Raw genomic sequence first — 13409 nt, 5'->3', positions numbered from 1 at the left:
ATTTGGAGTCGCCAATTAACCTAGCATGTTTTTGGAATGTGGGAGGAAACCGGAGAAAAACCACGCATGCACGGGGAGAACATGCAAACTCCACAGAGATGGCCAAGGGTGGGATTGAACTCGGGTCTGCGCATGAACCACTTGACCGCCATGCCATATATTTACTGTCCACTGAAAATTAGTCAACATGTAACGTCATGGTGTGGGGCTCCATGAGTACTGCCGGCACTGGGGAGCTGTGGTTCATTGAAGGAAACATGAATTTAAACATGTAGAGTGACAGGGTCCCCTCGCTTGGGAAACTGGGCCTCATGGGAGTTTTCCAACATCTATTGTCCCTTGAGAAGATAAAATGGTTGCTGAAATGTTTAGTGAGATAATAGAACAGTGTGTCACATGCCTGTCTGATTTGACTGACTGCTTTAGTGTGATCGCCTGCTGTCATCTTATCCAGAAGACCATCAACCCAATGCTTGGTGACATTTCCACAGCCCTTCACAAAGTCCAGTATGCTTAGAGCACAGGTAAAAAAAAGTACAAGTTGAAATTGGTGACAGTTTTATCACTATTGCGTCATAAGAACCCCTCCCCCTCTTACCTTAGAGCACATTGTACCCCTGTGTCGTCTCCATATGCCGAGCACAGCAAGTCTGACTCCTCAGGTAGAAGGTCGGGAAAGACTGAGTTCTTCTGAAGGGTCTGAATGTTGTAGGCGCTGCTCAAGAATGTCACTATGAAAAAAAACAAAGTACAATGCATTCATGTGGAAGTTGTTCTTAGCTGGGAAAGTTTTTTTTTTTTTTTAAGATGGTGTACCCTTGTGTCTCCGGTCATCTTTGAAACCAAGTGTTGTTAATCCGGGGAGAAGCTTGTTTGATAGCGAACTCAGGTCCACTTTATGGGTCTCCTCCTCTGCAAAAGTGAAGACAAGGATGCAATTTCCCTGTTGGCAAACGTTGGCAAACATGCAAACGTATCAAACCTTCTGCATCGGGATCAAGCTGATTGACAACAGTGTACAAAAGGGAAGTGTCGGACTCCTTGCGCAGATAGCCTATCTGAAATCATGGAGTATATATATTTACAGCAATGTAAATAGTGCCGGTAAACTGCAAAATCATAACTCTTTATTGATGCTAAGCAGAAAACCTTGGAGTTTGGCATGTATCGGTTAATGCGATCGCGGGCTTCGTCTGCCGAATGCTCCACCAGAGCCAGAACGTGCTCCTCTGCCGTGCTGTCAGTCAAGCTGCAGGCGTTCCCCTCTGGCTCAAACAGGTAGCTGGAAACAGAGAAGCCCTGAAGTGACTCTTCATATGCGTGTCTATGTACATTGTGTCTTTACTCTCTTGAGTTATATACTTTCCACTCTCGCACTCTATATACTATACAGTTGGAACATCTTACTTTTTCCGTCTTCTTCCACATTCTCTTTGAGTTTAGAATTTATACATTGGAGGCTAACTAGTTAGTTTGTTAGTTTAAAGCTTGTCCATGCGCATTATAGTTGCACAACATGGTGTAAACAGGTGACTAAAGGGTTGCTATTTACCATCTACAGGGCTCTAATAATGCTAAAAATCATATTCAGTCATTTTATGCGCTAACTACAAAATTATTAATTCCATTCATTTTCTACTGCTTATCCTTAAGAGGGTTGCGTGGGGTGCTGGAGCCTATCCCAGCTGTCTTCCGGCGAGAGGCGGGGTACACCCTGGACTGGTGGCCAGCCAATCACAGGGCACATATAGACAAACAACCATTCACACTCACATTCATACCTATGGACAATTTGGAGTCGTTAATTAACCCCGGTCTCCTAGCTGTGAGGTCTGTGTGCTAACCACTCGGACGCCGTGCAGCCCTATTAATGCCAACTTGGGGGAAATTCACTTATCGCAGTCGGATCTGGAGCCAATTAACAGTGATAAATGAGGGATTACGGGCCTGTCAAATCTCATGGAAAACTAGTGACTTACTTCATGTCTTTCACAGGTTGTTTTTTAGACTTTTTGGCCGATTCCACCGGGACGGGAATTATCTCTGGTGGAGGGACATCCGCTGTAAGTTCTTCGTCTCCCAAAATGGCGGCTTGCTGCGTGAAGTCCATGTCCTGCATGAAAGACATGCTGCGCTTCAGCGCCAACAGGCGATCCTGTTTAAAAAGAAACAAAACAGTACATAGTAACTGAAATTGCCATGGCACGTATAAATGCAATTATATTAATGTTATATAAATGCATATATAATTTAATCTCAGAATGACTGACTATCAGGTGTGCATCAATACCCGCATCCCAGTCAGCCGCCAAACAATATTCCATCAAACTCGTTACCTTGCTCATCATCTTAAACCCTGTATGGAGAAGTTTCTTGGCTGCTTTGTAGTACACGGTCTCAGGTCGGTTGTACACCGTGGCATTGTCACACATCAGTTTAAAGTCCGCCTAAAGAAGACAATGCATTCAAACAACATCCACGTAATTCGGCTTGACTCAATTTATACTCGCGTATCCCACCTTGAATTCCGTGACTGTGCTGTACTCGTTGTTGGTTATCTTGTCTTTCATGGTGCTGAAGTCCATCGGATGCTTGATGATCATGGAGTAATTGGGAGCGATGGCGTCTGTTACTGGGAATGCAAAGAAACCGTGGGGGTCTTTTCTGCGGGGAGAAAATATAAACATGCGTTCAGTATAGTCTTGCTCTCATAATGGAGGCTCTCAAGAGTGTCTCACCTCTGCAGCTGGCGCAGGAAGTGCTCAAGTAAAAGCTGACGAGGCGTGGACTCATTCTCTGTATAATAATAATAATAATAATAATAATGACATTCTGAGCTGAGTGTTAATAGATATAGCTACATTTGGTGACTACCTTGCTGTGTCCGGCATGCTCGCACAGGCCTGTCAGCTTGGTGCTCCACCTCCACCTTCATGCTGGGGTGAAATTCATCCATATCTGGTTCAATCTCAAACCTCTCCTTCTTCCTTTTTTTCTCTTCAGGCTGAGGGAATACAACACATGCGTGATTGAGATGAAATTCTGAATATTATTCTATCACATTAAATTAGCATTACACACCTCTATCACTAAAGTAGCACTTTTTGATATCGTAAAAGGTTCAATGGGTCCACCGGTGACAACGGCGGCAGCTGCTCCTTCAGATTCATGCTGCTCTCGCTCTCTCTTCTTCCTCTTTTCCTCCTGCAAATGGTTTGATCAAAAAGAATTAAACAACTTGGAATTAAACAAAGAAACACCCAGTCTTGTAGGAAACCAACCTTTCTCCGTCTTCTCTCTTCGTCGTCCACATACTTGTCCTTGTCTTTTTCAGACTTTTTCTTCTTCTTCTTCTTTTTCTCTTTGTGGCGTTCATGGTCGGATCTGTCATCGTAGTAGCTGGAGTCATGACCCGAACCAGAGAGTTCTGTTACTTCACTCCCTCCAACTTTAAGCACAAGCTTCAGTGGTTTCTCCAAAGCCTTGTCCTCGTAGTCTGAAAATGGAATAGGTGAGCATTATCAGATGCTGGGAGTTACTTTAATGGTCATTAAACGAGGTCGAAAATGTACTACAGTGGAAATTTCTTAGTATAAACACTAGTATAACCAAGAAACTTTGGTAATGTTAAAAACTACGCTCTCGGTAGTTATCGAAAATTATGCATTTTGGACTAAACCGTCACATACATTTGTTGATATAGCAGGTTATTCCATTATTTTTCAATTAACGGTGTAATTATATATGAATTAACACCAGGTATCAGCTAGCTAGCTTTGCCAGCAAGTCAAGCCAGCACAAATACAACAATAACATAAACTGAGGCGGCTTAAAATTTATCAAAATTAAATCATACCATCAACTGTTCTCCACTCCGGTTTATGCTTCTTGTGTTTCTTCCCCATTGTGTGATATTTGAGTGCAAAATATATAGTTTTATTCCTTCTGTGTGCCAGACGTTATCGCTAGCTTTGGCTTTAGCACGAGAGTGACCGCTAAGCGGAAATGACGCCAGCGGAAATATTATGTATTTCCGGGTCAAACAAGCGCGCTGAATTCGAGTGACATTTTTTTTTCACCCACCACCGCACCGGGTTGTGTTCAGCTGGATAAACTACTGTCACATTGTCAAAGTTGATACTGTAAAGTATGTTTTGGTTTGTATATTTTTTAATTATATTTAGTTTGTGAGGGTTAGCTTTATTGTATAGCTGAAACGACACGAGGCTATCCTCGCTAGCTAGTACATACAGGTAAGGGCCAGAAAATTAGAATATTTTCATAAACTTGATTTATTTCAGTCATTGTGTTCAAAAGGTATAACTTTTACATTATATTTAATCATTGCACACAGACTGATGCATTTCAAATGTTTATTTCTTTAATTTTGATGATTATAGGTGGCAACAAATGAAAATCTGAAATTCCGTGGGTCAGAAAATTAGAATATTACCTAAGGCCAATAAAAAAAAAGGATTTTTAGAAATGTTGGCCAACTGAAAAGTATGAACGTGAAAAATATGAGAATGTACAGTACTCAATACTTGGTTGGAGCTCCTTTTGCCTCAATGACTGCATTAATGCGGCGTGGCATGGAGTCGATCAGTTTCTGGCACTGCTCAGGTGTTATGAGAGCCCAGGTTGCTTTGATAGTGGCCTTCAGCTCTTCTGCATTTTTGGGTCTGGCATTCTGCATCTTCCTCTTAACAATACCCCACAGATTTTCGATGGGGCTAAGGTCAGGCGAGTTGGCTGGCCAATTGAGAACAGAAATATCATGGTCCTTAAACCAGGCACTGGTAGATTTGGCGCTGTGTGCAGGCGCCAAGTCCTGTTGGAACGTAAAATCCCCATCTCCATAAAGCAGGTCAGCAGCAGGAAGCATGAAGTGCTCTAAAACTTGCTGGTAGACGGCTGCGTTGACCTTGGATCTCAGGAAACAGAGTGGACCGACACCAGCAGATGACATGGCACCCCAAACCATCACTGATGGTGGAAACTTCACACTAGACTTCAAGCAACGTGGATCCTGTGCCTCTCCTCTCTTCCTCCAGACTCTGGGACCTCGTCAGTGATGGTTTGGGGTGCCATGTCATCTGCTGGTGTCGGTCCACTCTGTTTCCTGAGATCCAAGGTCAACGCAGCCGTCTACCAGCAAGTTTTAGAGCACTTCATGCTTCCTGCTGCTGACCTGCTTTATGGAGATGGGGGTTTTACGTTCCAACAGGACTTGGCGCCTGCACACAGCGCCAAATCTACCAGTGCCTGGTTTAAGGACCATGATATTTCTGTTCTCAATTGGCCAGCCAACTCGCCTGACCTTAGCCCCATCGAAAATCTGTGGGGTATTGTTAAGAGGAAGATGCAGAATGCCAGACCCAAAAATGCAGAAGAGCTGAAGGCCACTATCAAAGCAACCTGGGCTCTCATAACACCTGAGCAGTGCCAGAAACTGATCGACTCCATGCCACGCCGCATTAATGCAGTCATTGAGGCAAAAGGAGCTCCAACCAAGTATTGAGTACTGTACATTCTCATATTTTTCACGTTCATACTTTTCAGTTGGCCAACATTTCTAAAAATCCTTTTTTTGTATTGGCCTTAGGTAATATTCTAATTTTCTGACCCACGGAATTTCAGATTTTCATTTGTTGCCACCTATAATCATCAAAATTAAAGAAATAAACATTTGAAATGCATCAGTCTGTGTGCAATGATTAAATATAATGTAAAAGTTATACCTTTTGAACACAATGACTGAAATAAATCAAGTTTATGAAAATATTCTAATTTTCTGGCCCTTACCTGTAGACTAATACATAAACTAGAGCGAGATGGAATTTCCATTCGTCGAACTCGAAGCGCAAGAGTTGTACATCACAACACATATTAACATTTTAATATGTGTTATTTTGTAATTATGGTGATACCGTCGAAGCACAACAGTAATAAGGTACGGGATAAGTAGAGACTGTTTGTGACAGTGCTGTTCATTTGTCAACAGGAATGGAAATTGACAGAATGGATGTGGGGAACCATCAAAAAAACATCCATTTAGAAGTACATCTGAACTCACAAAGGTTGGTATATGTATTTTGTTTCAGTCAAGATATTGAAGCCACGGTGATTTTGTTGAATTATTAAAAGTAGTCAGTGCACATCATGTTTAACAGTATAGCTTCATTCTCAACACACTGCCATTATTGTCTAAATAGCTGGCAGTGCAAGTGATTAAACCTTACTGTAAACATGTTTGTGTCCTTGGTGTGAATATTTAGTGTGAGCACTGCCTTTAAATTTACATTTAGCCTTTTAGAAGATGTACTGTAATAAAAATCCTGTATCATGTTTACATTGCAGCGGAGTGAAATTGTCTGAGGTGAGGTTGCATGTCCAGGCCCTGCTAAATCGCCACAGCATGTTGTTTGGAAACTACAAGTGGACAGAGTTTGATGACGACTTCCTGCGCACTCATGTCAAGTCCGTGGCAATAGTTGATCTGGAGGAAATGGCGACACAGGTGCTTTATTTTCCCCTCTTGTCATTTATTTCATATCACTTAAATTTGTGTATCGCATTTAAGAGCGATACAGTTTTTGTTCATCTTGTCATTTCCGCTTTTCAATGCCCAGCCCCTCGATTTGACGAGCTGCACAGTTTCCTTTCACATATTCACCCTCAGCGAGGAGGGGCCCAGCACGCTCAGTTTGGAAGACGATGAGGAGCTTTCAGCTGCCAATCACTGGTTGCTTCCAGCAGGTGATCTACTGTGCAACATTGGATACTAAGTTGTATAACATAGCATTTAGGGGTGTCCCGATGCAACATTTTCACTTCGGATCCAATGCCGATATTGCAGCCCGTAATATCGACCAATGCTGATATCAATAGGATATCAAGTGATTATATCAGAGTGCCAATATATGAGGTTTTAAATGCAGGCAGATATATTTTCATATTATATTTTTTACTGATATTAGCCCGATATCAATATCGGACACCCCTAAGTCCTCGTCAAATGCCTTACAGAGACGTTTCTTATTTCTCACAGTTAATTGGTTCCAGACCCGCAATAAGTACATTTCCAAAAGTAGCATTCAATATTAATACATTGAATATTTTTGTAGTTAGAGAATAGAAAGCTTGTTTATGACTTTCTAAATATTATTTTTAACATTTACGCTCCTATTATTCTTTGTTACACCACATTACGTAACTGTAATGCATAGGCTAAGTAGGAACATGAGAATATAACAATGTACAGTATATAACAATTATTATACTGATATGCTCCACTCTGCATCATAAATGTCTGTTTATGTGATATGGCAGCTTTGCATTAATATGTTGTTTCCAAGCTAGTGCTATGGAAGTTAGCATATCCTCGTTTAATGTTTTGTATTATGTATATGTGTATATAACTCCACCCAAAGTGAGGAAGGACAAAATAGGAGGTCGAAAACTTACCACTTCCACACGGAATGAGAAGAGAACATCTTTTCACTAAGTCATGTCAGGCTTAGAACTTGCTAAACTTCCTGTAGTTCGTTTTTAGCTCCCACAGTACTACCGTGGTCTTGAATATAATTTTTTTTCCATGAAAACAGCTGACTTCCATGGGATTTGGGAGAGTCTGGTGTATGAGAGTGGGGTTAAAACTCAGGTAAGATGCATGTGCCAATTCTGTCTCAATTTCATTACATCATGGATACATGACTATGCAGGTAACATACTACTTTAAATTCCCTCCAGCTGCTTGATTATGTCACAACGACGATGTACTTCTCAGACAAAAACGTAGACAGCAACCTGATTTCTTGGAATCGCGTGGTGCTACTTCACGGTAACTAAAGAAGAATCATCCAAATATCTCACCTCATGTGCAGCTTGTCAAGACCTTTTGTGTGTTCACACATTCAGGACCCCCAGGCACAGGGAAAACATCCTTGTGCAAAGCTCTGGCCCAGAAACTGTCAATCAGACTGTCAAGTCGGTAAAGTCCTCATTTAATGAAATCCAGTTTAGCACCTGCACTTTTTTTTTCTCTCCCATCTTTGCATTCCCATGTTTTCTGTGCTCTATCTCCCTGTAGATACACATATGGACAATTTGTAGAGATAAACAGCCACAGCTTGTTCTCAAAGTGGTTCTCTGAGGTATTGAGCTTTCTACATTTCACTGAAGTGCATTGTCGATGCAACACTGTTTTTTTCCACAGCACTGCTATCTGTTTGTGTTGGTGTGTTTGGGGGACGCTGGATGACATCATCTTCTAATTTGAATAATTAGCCACAACGCATGTGCATGGAATTGTACAGGACACTGGGAGTTAGACAAGGTCAAGTTAAACAAACAGAGTCATCCGTCACTCCGTCGCGGTTTGAACATTGCTCCCTCACTCTATCGCGGTTCTTCAAAAATGTATTAATTAACAAATAACTGCTGTTTTGCGGTTGACTACTTCAACTTCCTGTCCAGGAAGACATGTATTGAAACACACACACAAGCACGGGTCTTATCTTGAATGGCTTATATTCTTGATTATATTTGCTATATTGGCTAATATGAGTGTAAAGTTCACTATAGGGGTGCTATTTCATGTCTAGGGATCTCTAATATAATGGTAAAAATCATAATTTATTGAAACACACTTAAGCACAAATCTTATCTTAAATGGCTTATATTCTTGATTATATTTGTTATATTGGCTAATATGAGTGTATAGTTCACTATAGGGGTGCTATTTCATGTCGAGAGATCTCTAATATAATGGTAAAAATCATAATTTATTGAAACACACATAAGCACAGGTCTTATCTTAAATGGCTTATATTCTTGATTATATTTGCTATATTGGCTAATATGAGTGAGAAGGTCACTATAGGGGTGCTATTTCATGTCTAGAGATCTCTAATATACTGGTAAAAATCATATTCAGAAAGTCTTTAATGGGTTTCCTATGCTCTAACTATGAAAATATTCAGTCTTTTAATATTGAATCCTACTTTGCGGAAATTCACTTATCACGTTTGAGCCCCGGAACTAAGTAACAGTGATAAACGAGGGATTACTGCATGTTTAAAAAATACAGATGAAGTTTTTTTCTCTCGCTTCTTTTTGTTGTTTTTTTTTTTAAATGTCACAAACAAGACAGAGCCATCTGTAGTTCCTTTTTAGGAGGTGGGGGGGGGGAGAAGAGCGATGCATGCTTTCATGTCAGAGTCGCTAGTACTTTTTTTTGAAAAGGAGTAATGAGTACTGGCTAAATATACTGACAAAGGTCTGTCTTTGGTTGCTAACTAAACTTCTTTGTTTCAGAGCGGAAAGCTGGTCACCAAGATGTTTCAGAAGATCCAGCAGCTTATTGATGATAAAGAAGCTATTGTGTTTGTTCTTATTGATGAGGTAAATAACCAACCATCACTCCACATTCTCATTTGTGTGTCACTCGGCGTTAAGGTTTAGCGTGCATATGCGGTATACATTATATATATATATATATATATATATAGTACTTTAGGTAAGCCATTGGCATATACTATGTTGACTTTGTTACTATTGACTTAGGCACGCCCCCTGAAGGTTAACGGCAATCACTATCGAAGCTAAGCAGCAGAGCAGATGACACTTGCTGTAAAGTTCATGTTCTGACCCCAAAACCCTGAACTCTGCTCTTACCTAGTTTTAATCTGTCAAAAGTTATGATGCCAAAGTACTTGTGTATATTGTGAATATCTTACGATGAGTTAGAGACACCAAAAACATGCACGTTAACTGCTGCACTTTTTTTTTTGCTCCCAGTATTCATGAGATGAAGTCACAGGATCTAAAACCGTTTCTATGTACGGTACACAAAAGTATTGTTCCCTAATCCCAAATATCAAGGTGATATGATATAGACCCTGCGTTTGGATGAGCAACACAACAATGGTCCTCAAGCTCTAAAAATGCTAACAATGCAGTAAAATGTACCTGTGTTGTGGATAAGTGGGAGAAAATGAACGTCTGTCGTCCCGGTGATAGGTAGAGAGTCTGACAGCAGCAAGAAACGCCTCTCAAGCGGGAACCGAACCGTCTGATGCCATCCGCGTGGTCAACTCTGTCCTCACTCAGCTGGACCAAATCAAACGGTTGCACTACTTGAACTTACAGTTTCTTGTTTATGCTGCTCATCATGTTGTTGTATGTGATGTTTCCTTCCGGTGTCGTGTTTCAGACATTCCAACGTGGTCATCCTGACTACCTCCAACGTGACAGAAAAGATCGACTTAGCCTTTGTGGACAGAGCGGACATCAAGCAGTACATCGGGCCACCGTCGGAGAAAGGCATCTACAGCATCTATCTCTCCTGCCTGGAGGAGCTCATGAAGGTAAGTCGGAAAGTGAGCCCGATGTACGGCCAGTACGGAGGTGCTAATGCATGCTTTTATTTCCTGTCGCTTAGATTACCGTAATGCCCTGCTCTCTGGGCATTCCCAAAAAAAAGTATTTTAAATCTCCAATTATTACAGAACAGGACCGGAGGGCGGGAGCACATTACACCATTGGCTCCCCGTCCGCTTCAGGATCGATTTTAAGATTCTCTTAGTGTTTTTTAAATGTCTTGCACCTTCTCATTTATCTGATCTGCTTTTACCATATCAACCCCCGCGGACCCTGCGGTCCCCCGGTCCTCCGGTCTCCAGTCCTCCGGCACTGGCCTTTTAACAATAATCAACACGGTGAGGCAGCATTTAGCCACTATGGCCCCCACCTGTGGAACAGCCTGCCGGAGAGCCCCAGGACTGCGGAGACTGTTGATATTTAAAAAAAAAAAGAGAGAGAGATTAAAGACACACCTTTTTAATCAGGTTTTTAACTAATATTTTAAACTCCTATTTTATGCTCTTAGTCTTTAGCTTTTAACTCCAGTATTTCCTCGGGGGGGTCCTCCACACTGGGGGCTGTGTCGGGTCTGCTGATGGCGGGTGCCGTCCTTGGGTCCCTTCGACCCGGCCGGCTGGGGGTTCCTCCCTTTGATGTAGGGGTCTGCTCGTTTGTCGGAGTCGGGGGGCCCGGGTGCTGGTCCCCCGATGGCACGGCCTGCGGCCTACTATAAGCAACTAAGACAAGACCCGTGCTTATGTGTGTTTCAATAAATTATGATTTTTACCATTATATTAGAGATCTCTAGACATGAAATAACACCCCTATAGTGAACTATACACTCATATTAGCCAATATAGCAAATACAATCAAGAATATAAGCAAGTTAAGATAAGACCTGTGCTTATGTGTGTTTCAATAAATTATGATTTTTACCATTATATTAGAGATCTCTAGACATGAAATAGCACCCCTATAGTGAACTTCACACTCATATTAGCCAATATAGCAAATATAATCAAGAATATAAGCCATTTAAGATAAGACCTGTGCTTATGTGTTTCAATAAATTATAATTTTTACCATTATATTAGAGATCTCTATACATGAAATAGCATCCCTATAGTGAACATAACACTCATATTAGCCAATATAGCAAATATAATCAAGAATATAAGCCATTTAAGATAAGATTTGTGCTTAAGTGTGTTTCAATAAATTATGTTGTACGGTGTGGATGGCCCCATAGGTGGCGTTTCCTTGATCCTCAGTGCCATGCCATGTCTCCCTACTGTGTGGGTGTGTGTCTAGTATGGAGGGTGGGAGGGAGGGGCTTTCTTAGTAATTGTTTTTAATTCTGTAAAGCACTTTGTGTTGCATGTCTTTGCAGGGAAAAGTGCTGTACAAATAAAGTTGATTTGATTTTAATTTTGATTTACGTGTTCAGTGTCAGATCATCTACCCGCGGCAGCAGCTGTTCACCATGTTCGAGCTGGAGACCATGGGCTTTGCAAAGAGCGAGGTGTCGGGACACAGTCTAACACTGAGGGACATCGCCGTGTGAGTGACACGCCGCCAATACCTGCGCTTGTCCTCTTCTTCACATAATACATTGTCTTGTTTTGGTGTGTACGTTCTAGAAAAAGCAAAGGTCTGAGCGGACGAGCTCTGAGAAAAGTACCGTTTCTTGCTCATGCGCTTTTTGTAAAGGTAAGAAAAAAAGAGACAAAAGTAAGATTGTGTCGTATCGTCATGGTTCCTTTCCTTGCAGGCACCTTCGGTGACTTTGGAAATGTTTCTAGTGGCCATGGATCAAGCGGTAGATAAACAAAAGGAGGAAAAAGCCAACCTGGTGAATGGTGTCTAACACATTTGTTGTCGTCTTTATGAGTAGTTTGGAAAACAAACACACCCCACAATTTGGTTTTTATCAAGCATCATCAGGTAACTTGGTGCGGAAAGTTTACAAAATGTGTTTGTTTCTTGTTATATTTCTTTTTAGTAAATTGTCTTTGTATTGTTGGTGCTAATTTCCCCCTCGAAACGGCATTGTTTACAAAGCTTGTTGTTAAGAGTTACTCTATGAAGCCTTCATCGTGTGCAGCCTTTTAACTGCAGCTCTGACCACAACTGCTTAATGACTTTTTTTTTTTTTTTACAAGGATGACTTGGATATTTTCCTCCTGACATAAAGTCTGATGGCATTGTATAGACCGTGAAAACAATGCAAATTGGCACCACTTACATAACAACAAGGTCAATTCTAATTTGTATACCTTTTTAAAACATCAACTTACAGACTAAATACCAAAAACGACATTACCTGACAATTAAAAATCCATTTGGCGGCACGGCGGTCTAGTGGTTAGCGCGCAGACCTCGCAGCTAGGAGACCAGGGTTCAATTCCCACCCTCGGCCATCTCTGTGTGGAGTTTGCATGTTCTCCCCGTGCATGCGTGGGTTTTCTCCGGGTACTCCGGTTTCCTCCCACATTCCAAAAACATGCTAGGTTAATTAGCGACTCCAAATGGTCCATAGGTATGAATGTGAGTGTGAATGGTTGTTTGTCTATATGTGCCCTGTGATTGGCTGCATGGCCACCAGTCCAGGGTGTACCCCACCTCTCGCCCCAAGACAACTGGGATAGGCTCCAGCACCCCCGCGACCCTCGTGAGGAAAAGCGGTAGAAAATGAATGAATGAATAAAAATCCATTTTTCAGTGGTTAAAAAAAGGGACAATTGTCATTGTGCAGTAAATAATATTCTCTATAATGTAATATGAAATCTATATTTATGCACGCAAAGCATTTCTTTCTTTGAATGTTGTACAAAACTTTGAAATAAATATTCCTTGTATTGGCTTACAGATGGAGTGAACTATTGTGGCCACCAGATGGCGCCATAATGCTGTTCACAAAGTAAAGTATGCAGAGTTAACCCAATGTCTCAAATTGAATGTAAGTTGTCTTTCTAATATATAATATATATATAATCAAACAGGATTGGAGGTGAGGAAAATATTTAAATGCAAGAACTCGAATG

The 13409-nt window shown here is 41.2% G+C and overlaps 2 protein-coding genes across 2 annotated transcripts in view; one reads left to right on the top strand and one right to left on the bottom strand.

Moving 5' to 3' along the window:
- The window catches only part of brd9 (bromodomain containing 9), a 5668-nt gene extending 1641 nt beyond the window's left edge, over positions 1–4027 (bottom strand). The window contains exons 1-13 of the mRNA XM_058085209.2: positions 3857–4027; positions 3282–3496; positions 3082–3204; positions 2875–3004; positions 2739–2796; positions 2520–2664; positions 2337–2447; positions 1980–2155; positions 1150–1282; positions 983–1058; positions 817–912; positions 599–731; positions 401–512 (exon numbers count right to left, since the gene is read on the bottom strand). Of these exons, the coding sequence (XP_057941192.2) occupies positions 401–512; positions 599–731; positions 817–912; positions 983–1058; positions 1150–1282; positions 1980–2155; positions 2337–2447; positions 2520–2664; positions 2739–2796; positions 2875–3004; positions 3082–3204; positions 3282–3496; positions 3857–3905 (1557 nt within the window). The 5' untranslated portion in view covers positions 3906–4027. The remainder of the gene's footprint in view (positions 1–400; positions 513–598; positions 732–816; positions 913–982; positions 1059–1149; positions 1283–1979; positions 2156–2336; positions 2448–2519; positions 2665–2738; positions 2797–2874; positions 3005–3081; positions 3205–3281; positions 3497–3856) is intronic.
- Positions 4028–5945: 1918 nt separating this feature from the next.
- Positions 5946–12882, top strand: trip13 (thyroid hormone receptor interactor 13). Its single transcript, XM_078797807.1, has 13 exons — positions 5946–6080; positions 6361–6520; positions 6633–6759; positions 7608–7663; positions 7753–7843; positions 7921–7993; positions 8093–8156; positions 9319–9405; positions 10024–10130; positions 10217–10370; positions 11813–11925; positions 12006–12075; positions 12137–12882. The coding sequence occupies exons 1-13, from the start codon at positions 6007–6009 to the stop codon at positions 12230–12232; spliced, it is 1272 nt and encodes a 423-aa protein (XP_078653933.1). The 5' UTR covers positions 5946–6006; the 3' UTR covers positions 12233–12882.
- The last annotated feature ends 527 nt before the right edge of the window (positions 12883–13409 follow it).

This window comes from Doryrhamphus excisus, linkage group LG17 (genome assembly GCF_037039965.1).
Source record: "Doryrhamphus excisus strain RoL-2023G ecotype Guam linkage group LG17, RoL_Dexc_Guam_v1.1, whole genome shotgun sequence".
Classification (NCBI taxonomy): domain Eukaryota; kingdom Metazoa; phylum Chordata; class Actinopteri; order Syngnathiformes; family Syngnathidae; genus Doryrhamphus; species Doryrhamphus excisus.
This window is presented reverse-complemented; position numbering and strand designations above follow the sequence as displayed.